Source organism: Coregonus lavaretus (genome assembly GCF_964263955.1).
Source record: "Coregonus lavaretus genome assembly, chromosome: 10".
Lineage (NCBI taxonomy): Eukaryota > Metazoa > Chordata > Actinopteri > Salmoniformes > Salmonidae > Coregonus > Coregonus lavaretus.
The window spans coordinates 11,590,603-11,616,165 of record NC_139997.1 but is presented as its reverse complement, the minus strand read 5'-3'; the positions used below and the strand labels follow the sequence as shown (position 1 = coordinate 11,616,165).

General features: G+C 44.8%; 1 protein-coding gene and 1 long non-coding RNA gene across 2 annotated transcripts; one reads left to right on the top strand and one right to left on the bottom strand.

The window, feature by feature from the left end:
- Positions 1 to 15,575: 15,575 nt before the first annotated feature.
- Positions 15,576 to 18,734, bottom strand: LOC311136585 (uncharacterized protein). Its single transcript, XM_084170772.1, has 2 exons — positions 18,443 to 18,734; positions 15,576 to 16,982 (listed from the first exon to the last, which is right to left on the bottom strand). Exons 1-2 carry the CDS (start codon positions 18,612 to 18,614, stop codon positions 16,048 to 16,050), a joined length of 1,107 nt encoding a protein of 368 aa, XP_084026898.1. The 5' UTR covers positions 18,615 to 18,734; the 3' UTR covers positions 15,576 to 16,047.
- A 179-nt stretch (positions 18,735 to 18,913) lies between these two features.
- Positions 18,914 to 25,263, top strand: LOC311136101. Its single transcript, XR_014613841.1, has 3 exons — positions 18,914 to 19,178; positions 19,947 to 20,045; positions 24,220 to 25,263. It is a non-coding gene; the product is annotated as an uncharacterized lncRNA (long non-coding RNA).
- The last annotated feature ends 300 nt before the right edge of the window (positions 25,264 to 25,563 follow it).

The following is a 25,563-nucleotide window of genomic DNA, read 5'->3' as shown; positions in this document are numbered from 1 at the left end:
ATGATGTTTGGTGTACTAATGATTCTGATGTACCGCTTGAAACATGAAATCTGTTAAGTCATGCAATGGACACCCAGTGCCTAAATTATGGTCCAAACCCTCAGCCCAGCTACTGTACATTGGGTACCAGTAACGAGTCGATGTGCAGGGGTACGAGGTAATCGCCGGAGGAGATGGCTGCCGTTTTACGGGCTCCAAACCAATTGTGCTATTGTGTGTTTTTTCGCGTTATTTGTAACTTATTTTGTACATAATGTTTCTGCCACCGTCTCTTATGACCGAAAATAGCTTCTGGATATCAGGACAGCGATTACTCACCTCGTACTGGACGAAGATTTTTTTCTTTAACGAGTCAGACGCGAAGGATTTACTTCAGATACCCGACAAGGCCCAAATCCCCGTCATTAGCAGGAGAAAGAGACTGAGATATTGGGGACGTAGGTCGGGGTGCCTTGTAAGGATCTGACGGCGAGTGGGGAATCTGCCTCTATCATCAGTCCTATTAGCCAACGTACAATCATTATGTTTCACCGAGTTGTGGCTGAACGACGACATGGATAAAATACAGCTGGCGGGGTTTACGCTGCATCGGCAAGATAGAACAGCGGCCTCCGGTAAGACAAGGGGTGGCGGTCTGTGTATATTTGTAAACAACAGCTGGTGCACGAAATCTAAAATTAAGGAAGTCTCTAGGTTTTGCTCGCCTGAGGTAGAGTATCTCATGATAAGCTGTAGACCACACTATTTACCCAGAGAGTTTTCATATATATTTTTCATAGCTGTCTATTTACCACCACAAACCGATGCTGGCACTAAGACCGCACTCAATGAGCTGTATAAGGCCATAAGCAAACAGGAAAATGCTCATCCAGAGGCGGCGCTCCTAGTGGCCGGGGACTTTAATGCAGGGAAACTTAAATCCATTTTGCCTAATTTCTACCAGCATGTTAAATATACAACCCAGAGAGAAAAAAACTCTAGACAACCTTTATTCCACACACAGAGACGCGTGCAAAGCTCTCCCTCGCCCTCCATTTGGCAAATCTGACCATAATTCTATCCTCCTGATATATGTTCCGGGATTCTGCCGATGGCATTGAGGAGTACACCACATCAGTCACTGGCTTCATCAATAAATGCATCGATGACGTCGTCCCCACAGTGACCGTACGTACATACCCCAACCAGAAGCCATGGATTACAGGCAACATCGACACTGAGCTAAAGGGTAGAGCTGCCGCTTTCAAGGAGCGGGACTCTAACCCGGACGCTTATAAGAAATCCTGCTATGCCCTCCGACGAACCATCAAACTGGCAATGCGTCAATATAGGACTAAGATTGAATCGTACTACACCGGCTCCGACGCTCGTCAGATGTGGCAGGGCTTGCAAACTATTACAGACTACAAAGGGAAGCACAGCCGTGAGCTGCCCAGTGACCCGAGCTAAATTACTTCTATGCTCGCTTCGAGGTAAGCAACACTGAAGCATGCATAATAGCATCAGCTGTTCCGGACGACCGTGGGATCACGCTCTCCGTAGCCGATGTGAGTAAGACCATTAAATAGGTCAACATTCACAAGGCCGCAATATTCACAAGGCTGACATTTTCAACCTGTCCCTGACTGAGTCTGTAACACCAACATGTTTCAAGCAGACTATCATAGTCCCTGTGCCCAAGAACACCAATGTAACCTTCCTAAATGACTACAGACCCGTAGCACTCACGTCTGTAGCCATGAAGTGCTTTGAAAGGCTGGTCATGGCTCACATCAACACCATTATCCCAGAAACCCTAGACCCACTCCAATTTGCATACCGCCCCATCAGATCCACAGATGATGCAATCTCTATTGCACTCCACACTGCCCTTTCCCACCTGGACAAAAGGAACACCTACGTGAGAATGCTATTCATTGACTACAGCTTAGCGTTCAACACCATAGTGCCCGCAAAGCTCATCACTAAGCTAAGGATCCTGGGACTAAACACCTCCCTCTGCAACTGGATCCCGGACATCCTGACGGGCCGCCCCCAGGTGGTAAGGGTAGGTAACAACACATCTGCCACGCTGATCCTCAACATGGGGGCCCCTCAGGGGTGCGTGCTCAGTCCCCTCCTGTACTCCCTGTTCACCCATGACTGCATGGCCAGGCACGACTCCAACACCATCATTAAGTTTGCCGACGACACAACAGTGGTAGGCCTGATCACCGACAACGATGAGACAGTCTATAGGGAGGAGGTCAGAGACCTGGCCGTGTGGTGCCAGGATAACAACCTCTCCCTCAACGTGATCAAGACAAAGGAGATGATTGTGGACTACAGGAAAAAGAGGATTGAGCACGCCCCCATTCTCATCAACGGGGCTGTAGTTGAACAGGTTGATAGCTTCAAGTTCCTTGGTGTCCACATCACCAACAAACTATCATGGTCCAAACACACCAAGACAGTCGTGAAGAGGGCACGACAAAGCCTATTCCCCCTCAGGAGACTGAAAAGGTTTGGCATGGGTCACCAGATCCTCAAAAAGTTCTACAGCTGCACCATCGAGAGCATCATGACTGGTTGCATCACTGCCTGGTATGGCAACTGCTTGGCCTCCGACTGCAAGGCACTACAGAGGGTAGTGCGTATGGCCCAGTACACCACTGGGGCCAAGCTTACTGCCATCCAGGACCTCTACACCAGGCAGTGTCAGAGGAAGGCCCTAAAAATGGTCAAAGACTCAAGCCACCCTAGTCATAGGCTGTTCTCTCTGCTACCGCACGGCAAGCGGTACTGGAGCGCCAAGTCTAGGTCCAAAAGGCTTCTTAACAGCTTCTACCCTCAAGCCATAAGACTCTTGTACAGCTAATCAAATGGCTACCCAGCCTATTTGCATTGTCCCCCACCCACCCCTTCTTTTACGCTGCTGCTACCCTCTGTTTAGTCACTTTAACTCTACTGACATGTACATATTACCTCAAATACCTCAACTAACCTGTGCCCCCGCACATTGACTCTGTACCGGTACCTCCTGTATATAGCCTCGCTACTGATATTTTACTGCTGCTCTTTAATTTAATGTATCTATTTTTTACTTAACACTTTTTCTTAAAACTGCATTGTTGGTTAAGGGCTTGTAAGTAAGCATTTCACCGTAAGGTCTACACCTGTTGTATTCGGCGCATGTGACAAATACACATTTATTTGATTTATAGGTAGGGGTGAAGTCACTAGGCAACAGGATATATAGTAGACAGTAGCAGCAGCGTATGTGGTGTGATGTGTGGCGAATGTGTGCCTGTGTGAACATGTTATTTGTGTGTGGGTGTTGGAGTGTCAGTGTGTGAGTTTATGGGTAGAGTTGTGTGTGTGTGTGTGTGTGTATAGAGTCAAAAAGAGTAAAAGGGTCAAAGCAGATAGTTCGGGTAGCTATTTGGTTAATTATTTAGCAGTCTTATGGCTTGGGGGTAGAAGCTGTTCAGGAGCCTTTTGGCCCCAGACTTAGCGCTCCGGTACCGTTTGCTGTGTGGAAGCAGAGAGCACAGTCTGACTTTGCTGGCTGTAGTCTGACAACTTTTAGGGCCTTCCTCTGACACCGCCTGGTATAGAGGTCCTGGATGGCAGGGAGTTCGACCTGGGCCGTACGCACTACCCTCTGTAGCGCCTTGCGGACGAATGCTGAGCAGTTGCCATACCAAGCGGTGATGCAGCCAGTCCAGATGCTCTCAATGGTGCTGCTGTTGAACGTTTTGAGGATCTGAGGGCCCATGCCAAATCTTTTCAGCCTCCTGAGGGGGAAGAGGCATTGTCGTGCCCTCTTCACGACTGTGTTGGTGTGTTTGGACCATGATAGGTCCTTAGCGATGTGGACACAGAGGAACTTGAAGCTCTCGACCCGCTGCAGTTCAGCCCTGTCGATGTGAATGGGGGTGTGTTCGGCCAGGATCTTTCATTGGGATTCTGGAGACGGTTGTAGACACAACATGGACAATAGCTGCAGCCACCTCTTCCAGTCAGCCACCTTGTCCAGTTCAGCTTGAGTTAGTGGTTGATTGAAAATATAGAAAAATACATTTTGAAATGTTATAATCCTATCAGTGGATTGTAAAATGTAGTGTTGACATGACATTCAACATTCATTAATTGGAGAGGGGTGAAATTCCCCCAGCTGTATACCTAAACTAATGTTGTGGACTGTGATGTCATTGTCAAAAGTCACACTGGTGTGCTCTTCCTTTTCCACAAAGCTTTGAAAATGAGCAATGCGAGTTTATAGCCTAATGCAGATTTAATGCGGCCTACTGTTTAAGCAATTGAGATTCAGTAGATACTGTTGATAAATGGTTTACAGAACTAAAACTAATTTAGAAAGTTTACATTTTTTAAGAAAGAGACAAGGTTTTTCTATATAAGAGGGTGAAGCCATTATCTGCATTCTGTTGTCCTCTTCTTGATGTCAAATCCTTCCTGTTGTCCAATTAAAGTATCTGTATTTTCTTTCAGTGTCTTTCCCAGGCCTTTTTAGAATATTTTGCACTTGTTTTGATGTGTCTATGACAATCAATGCAAAAGTTATTGCGAACAAGAAATTTAAAAGCATTTTTATGATTTGATTATTTCTATGAAATCAACACATTCATTTTAATTTAAATCATGTTGTAAAAGTAGGCCAGACCTTTTTTGAATAATTAGCACTTGTTTTGAGGTTTCTATGACAATCAATGCAAAAGTTATTGCGAACAAGAGATTTAACAGAGAATGTCTGATATAAAACATACTTTATCTCGGTGCTGAGCACTCGCTCAAGTCCAGATTGTGGAATATTTTCAACACACCGCTACAGGTTGGCTAATGCCTGGCGTCCTACATGTCACGACTTTCAAAATCCTAACATCGCTGAGCCTCTCACGTTAAACGACCATCTTTCCTGTTGTTTTCTGTTTTGTAATGGATGTTACTGTTTCATAAGGAACCACAAAGATGAAGTAAACAAATGTAATCGCTAAATTCACATTATGTTTGCTATTTCATGCAGCCACAGAATAGAACAAAGCTACAGTCGTGGTCAAAAGTTTTGAGAATGACACAAATACTAATTTTCACAGTCTGCTGCCTCAGTTTTGATGATGGCAATTTCCATATACTCCAGAATGTCATGAAGAGTGATCAGATGAATTGCAATTAATTGCAAAGTCCCTCTTTGCCATGAAAATAAACTTAATCCCCAAAAAAACATTTCCACTGCATTTCAGCCTTGCCACAAAAGGACCAGCTGCCATCATGTCAGTGATTCTCTCGTTAACACAGGTGAGAGTGTTGACGAGGACAAGGCTGGAGATCACTCTGTCATGCTGATTGAGTTAGAATAACAGACTGGAAGCTTTAAAAGGAGGGTGGTGCTTGAAATCATTGTTCTTCCTCTGTTAACCATGGTTACCTGCAAGGAAACACGTGCCGTCATCATTGCTTTGCACAAAAAGGGCTTCACAGGCAAGGATATTGCTGCTAGTAAGATTGCACCTAAATCAACCATTTATCGGATCATTAAGAACTTCAAGGAGAGAGGTTCATTGTTGTGAAGAAGGCGTCAGGGCGCCCAAGAAAGTCCAGCAAGCGCCAGGACCATCTCCTAAAGTTGATTCAGCTGCGGAATGGGGCACCACCAGTGCAGAGCTTGCTCAGGAATGGCAGCAGGCAGATGTGAGTGCATCTGCACGCACAGTGAGGCAAATACTTTTTGCGGATGGCCTGGTGTCAAGAAGGGAAGCTAAAAAGCCACTTCTCTCCAGGAAAAACATCAGGGACAGACGGATATTCTGCAAAAGGTACAGGGATTGGACTGCTGAGGACTGGGGTAAAGTAATTTTCTCTGAATCCCCTTTCCGATTGTTTGGGGCATCCGGAAAAAGCTTGTCCGGAGAAGACAAGGTGAGCTCTACCATCAGTCCTGTGTCATGCCAACAGTAAAGCATCCTGAGACATTTTACATTACATTTTTTTACATTTTAGTCATTTAGCAGACGCTCTTAACCAGAGCGACTTACAGGAGCAATTAGGGTTAAGTGCCTTGCTCAAGGGCACATTAACGTCATTTAGCAGACGCTCTTAGCCAGAGCGACTCACAAATTGGTGCGTTCACCCTATAGCCAGTGGGATAACCACTTTACAATTTGGGGGGGGGGTTAGAAGGAATACTTTAGCCTATCCCAGGTATTCCTTAAAGAGGTGGGGTTTCAAATGTCTCCGGAAGGTGGTGAGTGACTCCGCTGTCCTGGCGTCGTGAGGGAGCTTGTTCCACCATTGGGGTGCCAGAGCAGCGAACAGTTTTGACTGGGCTGAGGGGGAGCTGTGCTTCCGCAGAGGAAGGGGAGCCAGCAGGCCAGAGGTGGATGAACGCAATGTCCTCGTTTGGGTGTAGGGACTGATCAGAGCCTGAAGGTACAGGGGTGCCGTTCCCCTCACTGCTCCAAAGGCAAGCACCATGGTCTTGTAGCGGATGCGAGCTTCAATTGGAAGCCAGTGGAGTGTGCGGAGGAGGGGGGTGACGTGAGAGAACTTGGGAAGGTTGAACACCAGACGGGCTGCGGCATTCTGGATGAGTTGTAGGGGTTTAATGGCACAGGCAGGGAGCCCAGCCAACAGCGAGTTGCAGTAGTCCAGACGGGAGATGACAAGTGCCTGGACCAGGACCTGCGCCGCTTCCTGTGTAAGGCAGGGTCGCACTCTCCGAATGTTGTAGAGCATGAACCTGCAGGAGCGGGTCACCGCCTTGATGTTGGCGGAGAACGACAGGGTGTTGTCCAGGGTCACGCCTAGGCTCTTCGCACTCTGGGAGGAGGACACAGCGGAGTTGTCTACCGTGATGGCGAGATCATGGAACGGGCAGTCCTTCCCGGGGAGGAAGAGCAGCTCCGTCTTGCCAGGGTTCAGCTTGAGGTGGTGATCCGTCATCCATACTGATATGTCTGCCAGACATGCAGAGATGCGATTCGCCACCTGGTGATCAGAAGGGGGAAAGGAGAAGATTAGTTGTGTATCGTCAGCGTAGCAATGATAGGAAAGGCCATGTGAGGATATGACAGAGCCAAGTGACTTGGTGTATAGGGAGAATAGGAGAGGGCCCAAAACCGATCCCTGGGGGACACCAGTGGTGAGAGCACGTGGTGCGGAGACAGCTTCCCGCCACGCCACTTGGTAGGAGCGACCGGTCAGGTAGGACGCAATCCAGGAGTGAGCCGCGCCGGAGATGCCCATTTCGGAGAGGGTGGAGAGGAGGATCTGATGGTTCACAGTATCAAAGGCAGCAGACAGATCTAGAAGGACAAGAGCAGAGGAGAGAGAGTTAGCTTTAGCAGTGCGGAGAGTCTCTGTGACACAGAGAAGAGCAGTCTCAGTTGAATGACCAGTCCTGAAACCTGATTGGTTTGGATCAAGAAGGTCATTCTGAGAGAGATAGCAAGAGAGTTGGCTAAAGACGGCACGCTCAATAGTTTTGGAAAGAAAAGAAAGAAGGGATACTGGTCTGTAGTTGTTGACCTCAGTGGGGTCGAGTGTTGGTTTTTTGAGAAGGGGAGTAACTCTCGCTCTCTTGAAGACGGAAGGGACATGGCCAGCGGTCAAGGATGAGTTGATCAGCGAGGTGAGGTAGGGGAGAAGGTCACCGGAGATGGTCTGGAGAAGGGAGGAGGGGATGGGGTCAAGCGGGCAGGTTGTTGGGCGGCCTGCAGTCACAAGTCGCAGGATCTTATCTGGAGAGAGAGGGGAGAAAGAAGTCAAAGCATAGGGTAGGGCAGTGTGTGCAGGACCAGCAGTGTCATTAGGCTTAACAAACAAGGATCGGATGTCGTCAACCTTCTTTTCAAAGTGGTTGACGAAGTCATCCACAGAGAGAGAGGAGGGGGGGAGGGGGGGGGGAGGATTCAGGAGGGAGGAAAATGTGGCAAAGAGCTTCCTAGGGTTAGAGGCAGATGCTTGGAATTTAGAGTGGTAGAAGGTGGCCTTAGCAGCAGAAACAGATGAAGAAAATGTAGAGAGGAGGGAGTGAAAAGATGCCAGGTCGGCAGGGAATTTAGTTTTCTTCCATTTCCGCTCCGCTGCCCGGAGCTCTGTTCTGTGAGCTCGCAATGAGTCATCAAGCCACGGAGCTGGAGGGGAGGACCGAGCCGGCCGTGAGGATAGGGGACACAGAGAGTCAAAGGATGCAGAAAGGGAGGAGAGGAGGGTTGAGGAGGCAGAATCAGGAGATTGGAGGGAGAAGGATTGAGCAGAGGGAAGAGATGATAGGATGGAAGAGGAGAGAGTAGTGGGAGAGAGAGAGCGAAGGTTGCGGCGGCGCATTACCATCTGTGTAGGGGCAGAGTGAGTAGTGTGGGAGGAGAGTGAGAGAGAAAAGGAAACAAAGTAGTGGTCGGAGACTTGGAGGGGAGTTGCAGTGAGATTAGTAGAGGAGCAGCATCTAGTGAAGATGAGGTCAAGCGTATTGCCTGCCTTGTGAGTAGGGGGGGACGGTGAGAGGGTGAGGTCAAAAGAGGAGAGGAGTGGAAAGAAGGAGGCAGAGAGAAATGAGTCAAATGTGGACATAGGGAGGTTGAAATCCCCCAAAACTGTGAGGGGTGAGCCATCCTCAGGGAAGGAACTTATCAAGGCGTCAAGCTCATTGATGAACTCTCCAAGGGAACCTGGAGGGCGATAGATGACAAGGATATTAAGCTTAAATGGGCTAGTGACTGTGACAGCATGGAATTCAAATGAGGAGATAGACAGATGGGTTAGGGGAAAAATTGAGAATGTCCACTTGGGAGAGATGAGGATTCCTGTACCACCACCCCTCTGACCAGATGCTCTCGGGGTATGCGAGAACACATGGTCAGACGAGGAGAGAGCAGTAGGAGTAGCGGTGTTTTCAGTGGTGATCCATGTTTCCGTCAGCGCCAGGAAGTCGAGGGACTGGAGGTTGGCATAGGCTGGGATGAAGTCAGCTTTGTTGGCAGCAGAACGGCAGTTCCAGAGGCTGCCTGCGACCTGGAACTCCACGTGGGTGGTGCGTGCAGGGACCACCAAATTGGAGAGGCAGCAGCCACGCGGTGTGGTGCGTTTGTGTAGCCTGTGCAGAGAGGAGAGAACAGGGATAGGCAGAGGCATATGTGGGGTTGCTTCTCAGCCAAGGTAGTGGGCTCACTCACAATTGTGCCTAAGAACACAGCCATGAATAAAGAATGGTACCAACACATCCTCCGAGAGCAACTTCTCCCAACCATCCAAGAACAGTTTGGTGACAACCAATGCCTTTTCCAGCATGATGGAGCACCTTGCCATAAGGCAAAAGTGATAACTAAGTGGCTCGGGAACAAAACATCAACATTTTGGGTCCATGGCCAGGAAACTCCCCAGACCTTAATCCCATTGAGAACTTGTGGTCGATCCTCAAGAGGCGGGTGGACAAACAAAAACCCACACATTCTGACAAACTCCAAGCATTGATTATGCAAGAATGGGCTGACATCAGTCAGGATGTGGCCCAGAAGTTAATTGACAGCCTGCCAGGTCGGATTGCAGAGGTCTTGAAAAAGAAGGGTCAACACTGCAAATATTGACTCTTTGCATAAACTTAATGTAATTGTCAATAAAAGCCTTTGACACTTATGGAATGCTTGTAATTATACTTCAGTATACCATAGTAACATCTGACAAAAATATCTCATAACACTGAAGCAGCGAACTTTGTGAAGACCAATACTTTTGTCATTCTCAAAACTTTTGACCACGACTGTACATTTCGCTGTCACGATCGTCAGGGAGAGACCAAGGCGCAGCGTTGAAGGTGAACATATTTATTATTATACTGATCACACGATCAAAACAACAGACGATAACGTGATGTCTACGGTTTAACACAAAACCAAATAAGAACAAGCAACCACAATGAATGAGTGCCAAACGGCTACCTAAGTATGACTCCCAATCAGAGACAACGAGCTACAGCCGTCTCTGATTGGGAGCCACCCTGGCCAACATAGAAAAACAAAACTAGACCCACAACCTACAACACAAAACATAGAAACTAACACCCTGGCTCAACATACGAGAGTCCCCCGAGCCAGGGCGTGACATTCGCATTGTTTAAAGTTGAGAGATTTCATTCACGCGAAGTATCAGGGACTGTACAATGAGACTGCGTGTGTAAGTATGCCTCCAGGATAATATGGTAAAGTTGGCTGCATGTATAGGCCATCGAACAAATAAATAACACCAAGGACATGCAAAATCCCTATTATTAACAGATTTTACTGAAGCCAGCAACGCTGATACCAAATAAATGTTCTAGAAGGAAAAAATAAAGCTATCACAATGGGAGAGACTGCAGTGTTGCCAACTCCTCAGTAAGGAAAGTAACTATTGGATGTCCTAAAAGTCGGTAGAAGTCGCTAAATGATGTCATCACCTTATTTGCATAATTGTCCATGTGCATGTAATTATGATGGACGCTGTAGGAGAGCGGAATAACGTCGTGGGAGAGACAAAAAGTGAGGAAAAAACACCCTAAATATGTTTAGAACTACAAATAAACTTTATTCTGTCAATTCGTGTGTTTTTTATGTCACAATTCCAACCCTCCTCCTTTATCCGGCTTGGGACCAGCAAAAGTGACCCAAAAGAGACACTGGCGGAGTTACTTAGTTTTAATTTTAAATGTATTTTTATTTTTTGTTTTGTTTACTTAAGTTTGGTTTTTAACCTTATGGTCCACTTAGGAGCCTACAACAAGTCACAGTAAAACATGAAAATGTTTAACCTTTACTTTTTAAACATTTTTTTGTATACAATTAACAATCTAAATGGACCAAAAAGAGACCATAGAAAAAACTGGCAATGGCAATGTGAGAAAATGATGGTAACTAGTCTGGCCCTAATTCAGGTTAATTGATTTTTTTTTTCAGACCCCCCTCCACACACACACAAGCTGTGCTGGCTCACAGAAAGAGTGGGTCATCGTCATTTTGGTCAAGGCTCTCTGGCAGGTTCAGCAACTGAGGGAGCGGACTTAAATGAGTAAGCAGCTGATGTGCCAAAAAGCTGCAAAACATTATCAGGCAGCTGGTGCTCATAGCAAGCCTCACCAGACAGCTTCAGTCCATATCGAATGTACAGGATGGAGTTAAGGGTCTGCAAGGACATCCGATTTCTAAGTTTGCTTTTTCCACACTCATCTGGCTGAATACTCTCTCGACTTCAGCATTCGAGTGTGGCAAGGACAACACAGACAGCAGCCATGGCAAGTTCTTGAAATGGGTTGATATCAGCTGCATCCCTGAACTTCCAAATCTAACTCCAGAAGCACAGTGTGTTTTTTGTCTCTTTCCATTTACTAAGATGGATGGCACGCCATTGCTGGACAATCTTGTCTATCTCTACAAGGGAGTAGCCAAGGAGCTTGGCTATTTGTTGTATTTCTCCAGGGCTCTTATTGTGCTTTAGAGTTTCCTCCACATTGAAAACTGACATGTACTGCAATGCTTCGATGTTGTCCGGCAGTCTCACCCTCAACTCATTAGTGAGGGAGATGGTGAAGGCTACATACCGCTTTCGGACATTGTTTTCATCCTCAGGCGCAAGGTGGAACTCAGCTGCCTTTGACTCAAAAAGGTAACCAAGGTACGGTTTGGGACTGATGTATCCATCTATTGGCCCTTTGAGTACATCAACATTTGCCAGTGGATTCAGCACCCTGCTGCTCACAGACTTGATCCGGCTAACCAAGCTGTCAAGTAGCTTAAGAGGATCTACATTGCTCTCCCTCAAAAGCCTTGATGGCCAACTGTACCTCACCCAGCACTGACTTCAAACAAGTCAGATACAATATGTTTTGAGGATCACTGTACATGGAGTATAAAACCTCAGCCATGTAGCAGTGTTCACTGGACTTGGTGACTGCGAAATGCAGCCTAAGCTCCTCCCACTGGTCCAAAATGCGTGAAACCGCGGGTTCAATGGAGAGCCAACATGTGGCACACACCTTGGTTATCTGTAAAGGTTTCTCCCCCACAGTTTATGGTCTCATATATGGCCTTGTATGCCTCCCTGCGCTTTGGAGACACTGAAACCAGTTATAAGTATCTCGTACCAAGTACTCCACACTACGGGAGATGGTGTCATTGGAAGCATGACTTACAGCAAGCTGCAGAGAGTGGCACACACAGCGAATAAGAACCAGATCTTTGAGGCCATACTCCTCAGGACTTTATGGACCCCATTGTTAATCCCCGTCATAACAGAAGCATTGTCAGTCCATATCCCCAGGAGTTTCTCTTTTTTAAGACAACACTTCTCGAGGAAACAGCCACAACAGCACGGGCTATAGATTTGGCATCTCCTCCCTCCAACTCAACAAGCTCCAGAAATGTTGATACAATTGTCTGCTTGGTGTCACTAAAGTACCTTATCACAACCCCTAGGTACTTAGAAACACTTACATCCGTGGAGTCATAGAGGAGGAGGCTGAAACGCTGATCACCCACATCATGTGTTTTTTTTACATCACTAAGTTTGGTGTGGAAATAAGCCTTACAATACAGGCAGTATGCCCATGTATCATCTCCAATAAACGGCTTCAACCAGCCTTTCAATTCAGGGTTTGATTCCCACTCCTTTCTGTATTTTTGAGTGTACAGTTTAGACTGAGACATGATGAGCTAGCCAGCTAGATGTTTAGCTTATGTCACAGAGAGCCACACACACAGTGGACGAGGTGAGTAAGTGACTGAGGCTGTGTGAGTCAAATGCAGTGATTTATTTTTGTGCAGTGATTTATTTTAGACAAAGAACATTTTACATTTACATCCCGCCCTGAATGTAAGCCAGGGCGGGATCAGCCAGCGGCGGCTTCCCGCATGTGCGATTCATTTGCAGTCTGGACGCAGAGGGGTGAACATCTCCTGCTCTGACTGCAGCTGGGAGGGACACGGCACCACCTGTAAGTGCTTTGGGATGGGGGTGGGGCCCACGGCAGCACCCGTTGCTCATTGAGAAAAGTAAGAACGAAATGTGCTTTCACGTCAGTCTCCAAAAGTCTCCAATAACACCAGAAAAAGTCACTAGATTTGTCACTATTCGATTTTTTGAAAATGTGTCACTAGAGGGGTATGAATACTCGCTAAATATAGCGACAAAGTTGCTAAGTTGGCAACACTGGGAGAGAGAGCGAGAGAGGGAACTAGAGAACACTTTATCAACTTTTTAATAGCTTAGAGTAAAATAAAATATGCTAACTGTTATGGAAAGCCGTTTTAACATATATTAATTTACTTTTTTGTATCTAATTGTTTTTTTTATATCATCTAATTATTGATATCAATAATTCGAATTATCGATATAAAAAAAGTATTATATATTTTTATAGAAATGCAAGAATGGGCTGCCATCAGTCAGGATGTGGCCCAGAAGTTAATTGACATTGAAATGTCGACTTTTTTACATCAATATTTCAATTATTGATATCAATAATTATCGAATTACACATATAGTAGCATATATTTAGCATTATTAAGACTTAAACCAATCAGCTTCTAGTTCCTTGAACGTCAATGAAGAGGAGGGTGGAGAGAGCACCGAGAGGCAGTCTTCACATTTTGTTGCCATTCCTGCAGTCGAATGGCCACAGCGCCAAATTTAAACTCTGTCTGACATGGTGTCTTCTTTTTTTAAAGCCCATAACCATGTGTGTGAGATGTATACTTTTGTTTCAAAGTAGATTTGTTTAAGACTACCAAGAAACACTCTGTGTGACCCTGATTTAGCCCACTGCCATAGAAGTTTAAAATAAAATAAAATGATTACATTTGATTGTTTTCCTACTGATGTACACAACCTACTCCACATTTCTAAAGTGAAAGAAAAATCAAAGAACATTTTCTAAATTAATAAAAAACAAAAAACAAAGATGTCTTGATTGCGTACTGTATGTCTTCACAAAGAGGTGGTACCACAGGTCTCCAAGTGGTGTGGCAGAAAAATGTTTCTGGGGCCCGTAGTTTTTCCTGATCTGGTAACCTAACCAGGTAAAACTCCGGACCTTTTACGGTATGACGTGATTCATCTGTTGTAAAAAGGTTTAAAATGGGCTAAGATGGGACCAGAGTTTTATCAGCCCAAGTTTGAATATAAAGCACATTTGATCCCATTCACATTTTCTCACAAACAAATGGGCCATAAATACACAACATTACCGCTTCATTTACCCTGGCCAGAGTGCATAGTAGGCTAGACTATACAGCTGCTGTTGTTAGTAGCCTATAGTTGATCAGACTTTAAAATTGTCTGGTTTCCATGCATCCCAGCAAACAGGGGATGTCCTGAGGACATTCAGCGACGTTCCCATTAGGTCTCTTAAGGGTTTTGGCGCAATGTTATTCCACTGACGTTATGAGAACATTCTAAGAACGTTGCGTGATGATCCCAAGGGAATGTTCCCAGGACATCGCTGAGGACCATGTCAGGACCTTTTTAAGGATGTTCTCAGGACTTTAATTTTAATAGTCCTTAGGAGGTTGTGTGATGGTCCTAAGGGAACGTTCTCTGGGGGACCTTTTGTGTAGTTCCCTGTAAGTTCCCAGGACGTCACTGAGGACCATGTCAGGACCTTTTAAGGAGGTTCTCAGGACTTTACTAGTCCTTAGGATGTCGTGTGATGGTCCCAAGGGAAATAAAGCAAAATTATATACTAATATGAAAGTATAAACCCACCATAGTGATGTCGGTTAAGAAGTTATGAATAAGGTCCCAGGCGGAGTGTTCTCGGTTGAACGTAGACAGTCCTTGCACTTTGCAACCCACGCCCACCGTGACATATAACACCGCACACTGGGCGAAATGGCGTAAAAATAGTTTGTCCCAGCTCAGCGCTGCCCCCTCTGTTAGGCCGCCATTAGCTACTAAATTATCCTTATTGGTACCATGATTGTCTTTGAAATTTGTATTGATTTACATGAAGATTGACCACGAAGATTGCCATTTTCCATTCACTATAATGGGGAATCCTGTTTTCTGCAAACAATGCCTGCAGTACTGCGGTCGGGCTTGAACTTCATGGCTTCAATGAAAGGGCGCAGTCGTTCTCCCCTGATTTGATCCATCTTTATTTTTCACCTTCTCCTCTTCTTTCCCACTAGAGGGGGACCTCTAACAGTTAGTCAGCTCAGAAGTACTGTAGTTCCAAGGCCTACCATACAAATAAAACACACACTAGACACAAGTTTATCCTACTGTGACAAATGATAACTTTACATATGATAACTTGACATGATGAAAGAGAACTTAAGGGAGTTCAATTGTGTGCAGTAGAAAACCCTATGTTAACTTTACACCTCTCTCTGTTAGTTTCAACGAAACGGACTCGTGTGTGTAAAGACAGACCTCTGTGTTTCTGGGTGAGAGATAATTCAAGTATACCATCTAGTGTTCAAACATTGTTTTAAAACAACATTGGTGGGAATAGGTTGTCTGTAACAATAGTCCCACTGATCACTCTAGCTAAAGTTGTTTATTTCTTCAGAAACAGACATTCAGAAATAAATGTTCCCAAACATTCTTAATCAATATGATAGTTCGTTTATTTGCAAGGAGACCAACCAGCTCCAATTTAAATCTTTAAGAGGAAAAAATTTACATTTTATTTATCTTGAACATAGTGTCATCTAGTGATACATGAGGGGATGCGTTCAAGTCAAGTCTTTTCATAGCATGTTCATGAGCAGCTCTCTCAAATCAATGCAGACATGAGATGCCTCAGTTAGTCAACAAAACATTACACATTCTATAGTCCTCTAGTCTTACAATTATATGTAGAATTAGTAGCATTGAAGAGAAGGAATGTCCTCTTTCTCTTTCCAAACACTGGGCACTTTGAGAACATTTTTATTTAACCTTTATCTTGACAGGGAAGTAACACAGACTAGATGAGCCCTGTAAAAGAGACCCTAGTCTCAGTATGACTTCCCATGTTGCTCAGGGGGAAGGCTCTGTCTATCCCCTCATGGGGTCTTTCCACTCCAAAGCATCTTTCTTCTACCTCCCTCGAGTGTGAGTTCTGAGGTGTCCCTTGATATGGCTAGACTGACTGAACCCTTTCCCGCAAACAGGACAGGAGTAGGGTTTCTCCCCTGTGTGGACCCTCAGGTGGGTCTTCAGATGGACTGACTGGCTGAAGCGTTTACCACACACGTGGCAGCGGTACGGTCTCTCTCCTGTGTGGATGCGTTGGTGCTCCCTGAACCTCCCTGAGTAGCTGAAGCTCTTGCCACACACACCACAGTGGAAGGGCTTATCTTTAGTGTGAGAACGCAGGTGGACCTTGAGGTAACTGGTAGAGGTGAATGACTTCCAACAGACCGTGCAGAGGATTTGCCTGTGACTAGTGTCACCACTGTGTGGTACTGTGTGGGCTAGCATGTGTGCCTCCAGTTGGGATAGCTCACAGAACACGGCACCACACTGAGTACATGAGTGTGTCTGTGTGTCCTCCTCTGGTCTCCTTTCTAGATCTCTTGGAACAATTCCAGTGTTCTCACTCTGTTTTCTAGAACAGTCTGGATTTATTTCAGAGAGGGACTGAGACTGAGGGAAGTCACTGGTTGGTTCTGATAGTGATACTCCATAGCCCTCTCCATCAGGTTCTGTTTTGATCTGTCCAGTTGTGTTAGTCAGTAGAGAGTCCCTCTCTCTGTTCTCCACAGTTTGGGGAAGATGTGTGGGCTGAGGTGGCTCCTGATCACAGTCACTTTTCACACAGGGAGGAATGGTTATGGAGTCTTCTTTGGTATCAGCCTCCGGCCCTTGAATCTGCTCTTCCTCCTGACGGGTCCTGAGTTCACCCTGTTCCTGTTTAATCTGTGTGGGCTCTGGGTCCCTCTGCCCCAGACTGGGGCTCCACTCCTGCTCACAGTGATGTTGCTCAGGGGGAGTTTGCTGCTCCGAGACACAAGAGAGAATGGGCTGAGGAGCTGGGGGAAAGAAGACAATAAATGACGTCAATGAAAGTAATGACAGCTGTTGACGCTTGATTGACAAGACCACCATTGCGTTAGCTAGCTTGATCTGGGAATAGAATATATATGTCTCTGTCTGAATCCCAAATCCCCCCTTCCCATCACCCCTCTATTTGCGCATTCACGCACACCTCCGCCATATGCACAAGTGTCCTAAAGCTGAGGGTGTGAAAATTATGGAGGGTGTAGGGGCAAATTAGACTCGCCGATAAACCACTTTGACCAACCCAGCAACGCTAGCGGCTTCAGAGCGAAGTGGAATCCCACAATGCATCGCATTATTTTTGAATTTGCGCAATTTCACACAAGAATTGAGAGGCGTGCCAAGCCTAGTGGAGATCTAGCGCCCACTAGCTGCTACCTAGGCTTCCATCATACCGACATTGCGTTTTGGTACACCAGAAGTACATTCATTTCCAATAGAACACTGCGTTTGCGTTGCAGAGGCAGTTGCAATGCATTCTGTGTGGTGCATATGTTGGATTTATCTAACAAATGCATCAATTGTATGCGTAGACGGCTTGACAGAAATGGTAGCAGAAGGTGAATGTTGAACTTGTGTTGCTCATATATCCAGATGATGCTGCGTACCATTTTGCGCAATGACTCTGTAGGTGTGATCCATACCGACAGCGTCATTGCAACAATACTGCAATAAGTTCTGCAAACATTTTTCATTATGTAACCCAACATTTTAGTGGATGTGTTTAACAAAAGTTCAACATTCACCTTTTACTACTAATTCTGAAAAGTCTACACATACAATTTTGCATACGTTGGATAAATCTGTATGCACCACACAGAACGCACTGCAACTGCCTCTGTAACGCAATGCTGCAAGCAAACACAGAGTTCCATTGGAAATGAATGTACCTCTGGTGTACCAAAATGCAATCACGCTGTCAGTCGGATCTAGGCGTAAAGTGTGCCTTACACCTACACCATCATTGCGCAAAATGGTATGCAGCATCTCATCTGGATATGTGAGCAACACTAAAGTTCAACATTCACCTTCTGCTACCATTTCTGTCAAGCTGTCTACACATACAATTTCATGCATATGTTCAATAAATCCAACGTATGCACCACACAGAACGGAGGGCCCTTGGTCATGGCTAGAAGAGGTCCAGCTTTTGTCAAATTAATGTCAGATTTGACTTTTCGTAGCAGGTTTGGAGAATTTACGCAGCAGGTTAGGATAATTAGGTTAAGGTTAGGAAAATGGTTAGGGTAAGCTCAAATGCAAAAAAATATATCTACTTTTGACGTTAATTTGACAAAAGCTGGATTCCTTCTAGCCATGACCAGGGCCCTCCGAGAGAGTTGGTAGGGGCGAGGGCTGGGGGTGGGTGGGGGGGATTCACCGTCTCTCTAACCATATAGATAATTCGTGTAAAGTCTAGCTAGCTACATACCCTGTAGGACCGGTGAAATCAAGTGTCGTTTCAGGTACTGGTTTTCTCTCTTCGTCCGGGCTATTTCTTCCTGGTACTCGGAGATTGTGTCTCCGACCACTCTAAGTATCTCCTCGGCAGCTTGCATCAAACGCTCAGTTAGATACACATTCAGATATTGTAATTTAGTCATCGTTGGACGATTTTAGTGGGCAAAATAGCTTCCGAAAATACACGTAGCTAGGTCAAAGACAGTACAGTCTTTAGAAACTCTGTGACTAGGGTTTGTTGTCAAACATGAACGCTGTACTGCACGGAAGTGACGTCAGCGCGGGCGTGTTCACAGCAGCGAACCGAAATATTCTTTCGCGGGAAGCTACCAAACCCATCAGGACTCACGCCTCACGCCATTGGCCAATGGGCACTCGGTAACGCTTTCTCCGCCGCGTTCGTGGAGAAGCAGCCTGCCGCAGTGCCGCGTCCAACCAGCTAGTACGATTGACTGACCAATAGAAAGCTAAATGCCACGGTACAAGTAAACTAATCAAGCTCACGAATTAGATATGGTTACGACTAGAATTTCTTGTTTTCACGTTTTTTAAAATATAGCTAAAGTTGCGTCATTGACATTGTAAAAGAGATACACACGTTGCACATTATGAAATAAAGAAAAAGCTGGCGACTTTGACAGACTGAGCAGTACAGTAAGTAACGTTAGCCTGCCACTGGAAGAAAGTGAAGACAGCAACTCAGTAAGGTAACTCGTTACTATAATTTATATATTGCTATGATGTGTTAATCTGATCCCTTCCAGAATGTCAACACAATTACAATATGTCTGTACACTTTTATTCCAATAGTGTGTGCATGTCCTTCCATATAAAAGGGCATGCACCAGTATCATGAAAGGTTATAGGTAATTGACCTAATGATAAATGCTAACTCTGAAATAGTGTCACGTCTAGCATGGCATGCATACAAAAGTATGAAAGTTATTATATTAATGCCACTTTGACGTTTATGTTTCCATCATTCGACATGTCTTAAGGTCTACACATTGGCCAAACTATCTATCAATGCTAATTGGAGACTACCCCACTGGAAGATGAGGTCAACCACCTCAGGTGTCAACTGCCTGTCTCTCTCTCAGAAAAAGCTGTGCCTTGCCCACACCAAGGCAGTGACAAGGGAGAGGGAGGCAAAAGCACCAGTCAAGATCCAGGTGGGAAACTGCTGGCAGACCATGCCAGGGCTGCCCACAACAGAGAACAAAGCAAGTAGTTTTAGGCCTATCTTAAAATACTCCTCTCACCTCCTTCTTTAAAAAAAGGCATATTATGCAATATAATGTAGCCTAAGCTATGATATTGGATAGGCTATTCGTATCAAGTATCTATTTTCATAGTGTGAATGATGGAAAAAATGTATCAAATGATTAATAGGCATTAGGAAGGTGCCTGTAATAGTGTTCTGTAATGACTGTATTTATGCTCTGCAACCACATTCTCTGTGTCTACATTCATAGGTCATGGACAGGACACACCAGACAGGACCCACCAGACCTACAGCCATCTTGGGTAGTGCACATCTCAGGCTGGCAAACCTGGATAGGGTGTTCCCCAAGGTGACATTCTGGTGAAATCCACCCTACTCCTGTTAATTTATTATGTCTGAATATGATCAGTCTACCATAATTCTATCTATAAGTGCTTAATATCCTACTAAAGCAAATTTGATGGGTAGCCAGGCTGAAACTCCCTGTGAAACTCAGTCCAACACCTTTGTCCAGGGGTGTCAAACTAAATTCCTGGAGAGCCGCGTGATTACTGGGTTATTTCCTTTCAATTCGTGTTCAGTTAAGACCTGTATGTATGTATGTATGTATGTATGTATGTATGTATGTATGTATGTACAGTAAGGGAAAAAAGTATTTGATCCCCTGCTGATTTTGTACGTTTGCCCACTGACAAAGACATGATCAGTCTATAATTTTAATGATAGGTTTATTTGAACAGTGAGAGACAGAATAACAACAAAAAAATCCAGAAAAACGCATGTCAAAAATGTTATAAATTTATTTGCATTTTAATGAGGGAAATAAGTATTTGACCCCTCTGCAAAACATGACTTAGTACTTGGTGGCAAAACCCTGGTTGGCAATCACACAGGTCAGATGTTTCTTGTAGTTGGCCACCAGGTCTGCACACATCTCAGGAGGGATTTTGTCCCACTCCTCTTTGCAGATCTTCTCCAAGTCATTAAGGTTTCGAGCCTGACGTTTGGCAACTCTAACCTTCAGCTCCCTCCACATATCTTCTATGGGATTAAGGTCTGGAGACTGGCTTGAGCCACTCCTATCAAATCAAATCAAATTTTATTGGCCACATGCGCCGAATACAACAGGTGCAGACATTACAGTGAAATGCTTACTTACAGCCATTAACCAACAGTGCATTTATTTTTAACAAAAAAGTAAAAATAAAACAACAACAAAAAAATTGTTGAGAAAAAAAGAGCAGAAGTAAAATAAAATAACAGTAGGGAGGCTAAATATACAGGGGGGTACCGGTGCAGAGTCAATGTGCGGAGGCACCGGCTAGTTGAGGTAGTTGAAGTAATATGTACATGTGGGTAGAGTTAAAGTGACTATGCATAAATAATTAACAGAGTAGCAGCAGCGTAAAAGGATGGGGTGGGGGGGGGGGGGGGGGCAGTGCAAATAGTCCGGGTAGCCATGATTAGCTGTTCAGGAGTCTTATGGCTTGGGGGTAGAAGCTGTTGAGAAGTCTTTTGGACCTAGAATTGGCACTCCGGTACCGCTTGCCGTGCGGTAGCAGAGAGAACAGTCTATGACTAGGGTGGCTGGAGTCTTTGACAATTTTGAGGGCCTTCCTCTGACACCGCCTGGTATAGAGGTCCTGGATGGCAGGAAGCTTGGCCCCAGTGATGTACTAGGCCGTACACACTGCCCTCTGTAGTGCCTTGCGGTCGAGGCCAAGCAGTTGCCTTGGCCGTGTGTTTTGGGTCATTGTCATGCTGGAATACCCATCCACGACCCATTTTCAATGCCCTGGCTGAGGGAAGGAGGTTCTCACCCAAGATTTGATGGTACATGGCCCCGTCCATCGTCCCTTTGATGCGGTGAAGTTGTCCTGTCCCCTTAGCAGAAAAACACCCCCAAAGCATAATGTTTCCACCTCCATGTTTGACGGTGGGGATGGTGTTCTTGGGGTCATAGGCAGAATTCCTCCTCCTCCAAACACGGCGAGTTGAGTTGATGCGAAAGAGCTCGATTTTGGTCTCATCTGACCACAACACTTTCACCCAGGTGTCCTCTGAATCATTCAGATGTTCATTGGCAAACTTCAGACGGGCCTGTATATGTGCTTTCTTGAGCAGGGGGACCTTGCGGGCGTTGCAGGATTTCAGTCCTTCACGGCGTAGTGTGTTACCAATGGTTTTCTTGGTGACTATGGTCCCAGCTGCCTTGAGATCATTGACAAGATCCTCCCGTGTAGATCTGGGCTGATTCCTCACCGTTCTCATGATCATTGCAACTCCACGAGGTGAGATCTTGCATGGAGCCCCAGGCCGAGGGAGATTGATAGTTATTTTATGTTTCTTCCATTTGCGAATAATCGCACCAACTGTTGTCACCTTCACACCAAGCTGCTTGGCGATGGTCTTGTAGCCCATTCCAGCCTTGTGTAGGTCTACAATCTTGTCCCTGACATCCTTGGAGAGCTCTTTGGTCTTGGCCATGGTGGAGAGTTTGGAATCTGATTGATTGATTGCTTCTGTGGACAGGTGTCTTTTATACAGGTAACAAACTGAGATTAGGAGCACTCCCTTTAAGAGTGTGCTCCTAATCTCAGCTCGTTACCTGTATAAAAGACACCTGGGAGCCAAAAATCTTTCTGATTGAGAGGGGGTCAAATACTTATTTCCCTCACTAAAATGCAAATCAATTTATAACATTTTTGACATGCGTTTTTCTGGATTTTTTTGTTGTTATTCTGTCTCCCACTGTTCAAATAAACCTACCATTAAAATTATAGACTGATCATGTCTTTGTCAGTGGGCAAACGTACAAAATCAGCAGGGGATCAAATACTTGTTTCCCTCACTGTATATATTCATAAAATTAAATGGGTTATAAAATTAAATGGGTTATTGGAAATTATGCAGACAATTACGCTGATGGAAGCTACAATCTATCAGCAATGTTATAGCTGATCTACCCCCATTTTTAAAAATATATATATTTAAAAAATGACCTAGAAAACCAGGTGAGAGGAGTTCCAAACTAATAAACCAACAGACTCTCACCCCTCCAGGAATTGAGTTTGACACCCCTGCTTTAGTCCTTATGTCAAGAGGTATGAGCATAAAAATAAATTTTAAATGCCGAATTCAGAATCAATTGGGCTTCCAAAACATCTATGTCCCATCTAAAAAGCTGTAGTATAGCCTCCATTTTCAGCCGTGCCTTGATTTTAAGTCCCAATGAGGGGATTCGATTAAGCTTGCACGGGCGCCCGGAGATTTCCCCCGGGCATAAAGTGATTGCATTCGTTTTGAAACCGGGCTGTCTGCCTCCCAGCTCAAAACAAAGTGACGTATGTCAATCATGTGGAGTAATGATTAGAACACATACAAAGTTTTGTTTGCTCTTGATAAAAACACATATGTACTTTATCTGCCTTAAACTAGTTCGAAAATTGTAACATTCATTTATGGGAAATACCTGTTGTATGTTCCTGAACGATGCAGCATGCTGCCTTGTAGACAATATGACCTGGTGGCGCAACAATTTCAACGATTTTATTGAGTTACAGTTCATATAAGGATATCAGTCAATTGAAATACATTCATTATGCCCTAATCTATGGATTTCACATGAATGGGCAGGGGCGCAGCCATGGATGGGCCTGGGAGGGCATAGGCCCACCCACTTCGGTGCCAGGTCCACCTACTGGGGAGTCAGGCCCAGCCAGTCAGAATTCGTTTTTCCCCACAAAAGGGCTTTATTACAGACAGAAATACTCCTCAGTTTCATCCACTGTCCTGGTGGCTGGTCTCAGACGATCCCACAGGTGAAGAAGCCGGATGTGGAGGTCCTGGGCTGTCATGGTTACACGTGGTCTGCGATTGTGAGGCCGGTTGGACGTAATGCCAAATTCTCTAAAACGACGTTGGAGGCGGATTATGGTGGAGAAATTAACATTCAAATCTCTGGCAACAGCTCTAGTGGACATTCCTGCAGTCAGCATGCCAATTGCACGCTCCCTCAAAACTTGAGACATCTGTGTCATTGTGTTGTATGAATAAACTGCACGTTTTAGAGTGGCCTTTTATTGTCCCCAGCACAAGGTGCACTTGTGTAATGAGCATGCTTTTTAATCAGCTTCTTGATATGCCACACCTGTCAGATGGATGAATTATCTTGGCAAAGGAGAAATGCTCACTAACAGGGATGTAAACAAATTTGTACACAACATTTGAGAGAAATAAGCTTTTTGTGCATATGGACAATAAGCTAACAAGGGAAGTTAGTGTTAAGTAATTACACTGTGGTATGACATGAGGAGATCACCTTGCATAAAAAAAAAAACTGTATACTTTTTTGCTATTTGTGTACTTTCTCTGTTAACCTTATCACATGCCGTGGGGATATGCAAAAAAATTACTGTACATTTGCATTGTTAAGCACAAACTGAAGTCCTTTAAAGTATGTGCCACTGCACTATACACTACATTGAATGTACCTTCATGTCTTTTTTCTTTCCTGCTACCAGGACCAACCAGCTGCCTGGCTCAGAACCAGTCCTACCTGGCCCAATCCACTCCTGCTTCTTGTCCCTCACTGCGCTGGGTATCACCAGGTCACAAACCATAACAGGCTGGAAAAGTTAGTGAAAAAAGTTGTGAGTTGCAAGATAGTGTATATTACTACAATGAATTCAAATCAAATGTATTGGTCGCATACACAGTCCTCTGTAGCTCAGCTGGTAGAGCACGGCACTTGTAACGCCAAGGTATTGGGTTCGATCCCCGGGACCACCCATACACAAAAAAAAATATGTATGCACGCATGACTGTAAGTCGCTTTGGATAAAAGCGTCTGCTAAATGGCATATTATTATTATTATTATTATAGGTAGCCAGCTATGCAGCCTCACAGACAAGAATATGCACACAAAAAGGACAAGGACATAATTTCTAACCAGTATGCATTCCTACCATCAGGGCACAGGATAGTGGAAGTGGCTTCTGGCTTTATACCTGCCTCTGTAAGGCTACTGAATGACCATTAATATTTGTGATCCATCGCAGGTTTTCCTGAAGCACCTGCAACCAGCACAACTGTACATCCTTTTTTTGACAGTGTTCAACATTGGGGTTTTTTCTCCAATGTTTCTAACATTTCAGTGCAGCAAGCAAATCATTTATTTTGACTTACTGTGAGGTGTTACTGATATTAATTTAATAGGTGATCTATCAAGAGCAACTTGCTAAAGATAAGCTAAGTGTATAGCCTACATCAGGAATACTTAAAACGAGGAATTACAAAAATGCATAATCTGTCTCATGTCTGTTATCTGATAGCTAGTTCTGCCCTATCCTAAACCTATTTCAATGTTTGGTCCTCGTGAACAGGAGACAAAAGGAATGAGTCAAGTCAGTCACAGTCAGATATTTTATTTTCAAAACAATTATATTTCCAACAGTGCTACACTAATTTGAAAAAATAAATAATTATACAATTGAATAAATAAAGTACTGTCCTAATACACTGCTCAAAAAAATAAAGGGAACACTTAAACAACACAATGTAACTCCAAGTCAATCACACTTCTGTGAAATCAAACTGTCCACTTAGGAAGCAACACTGATTGACAATACATTTCACATGCTGTTGTGCAAATGGAATAGACAACAGGTGGAAATTATAGGCAATTAGCAAGACACCCCCAATAAAGGACTGGTTTTGCAGGTGGTGACTACAGACCACTTCTCAGTTCCTATGCTTCCTGGCTGATGTTTTGGTCACTTTTGAATGCTGGCGGTGCTTTCACTCTAGTGGTAGCATGAGACAGAGTCTACAACCCATATAAGTGGCTCAGGTAGTGCAGCTCATC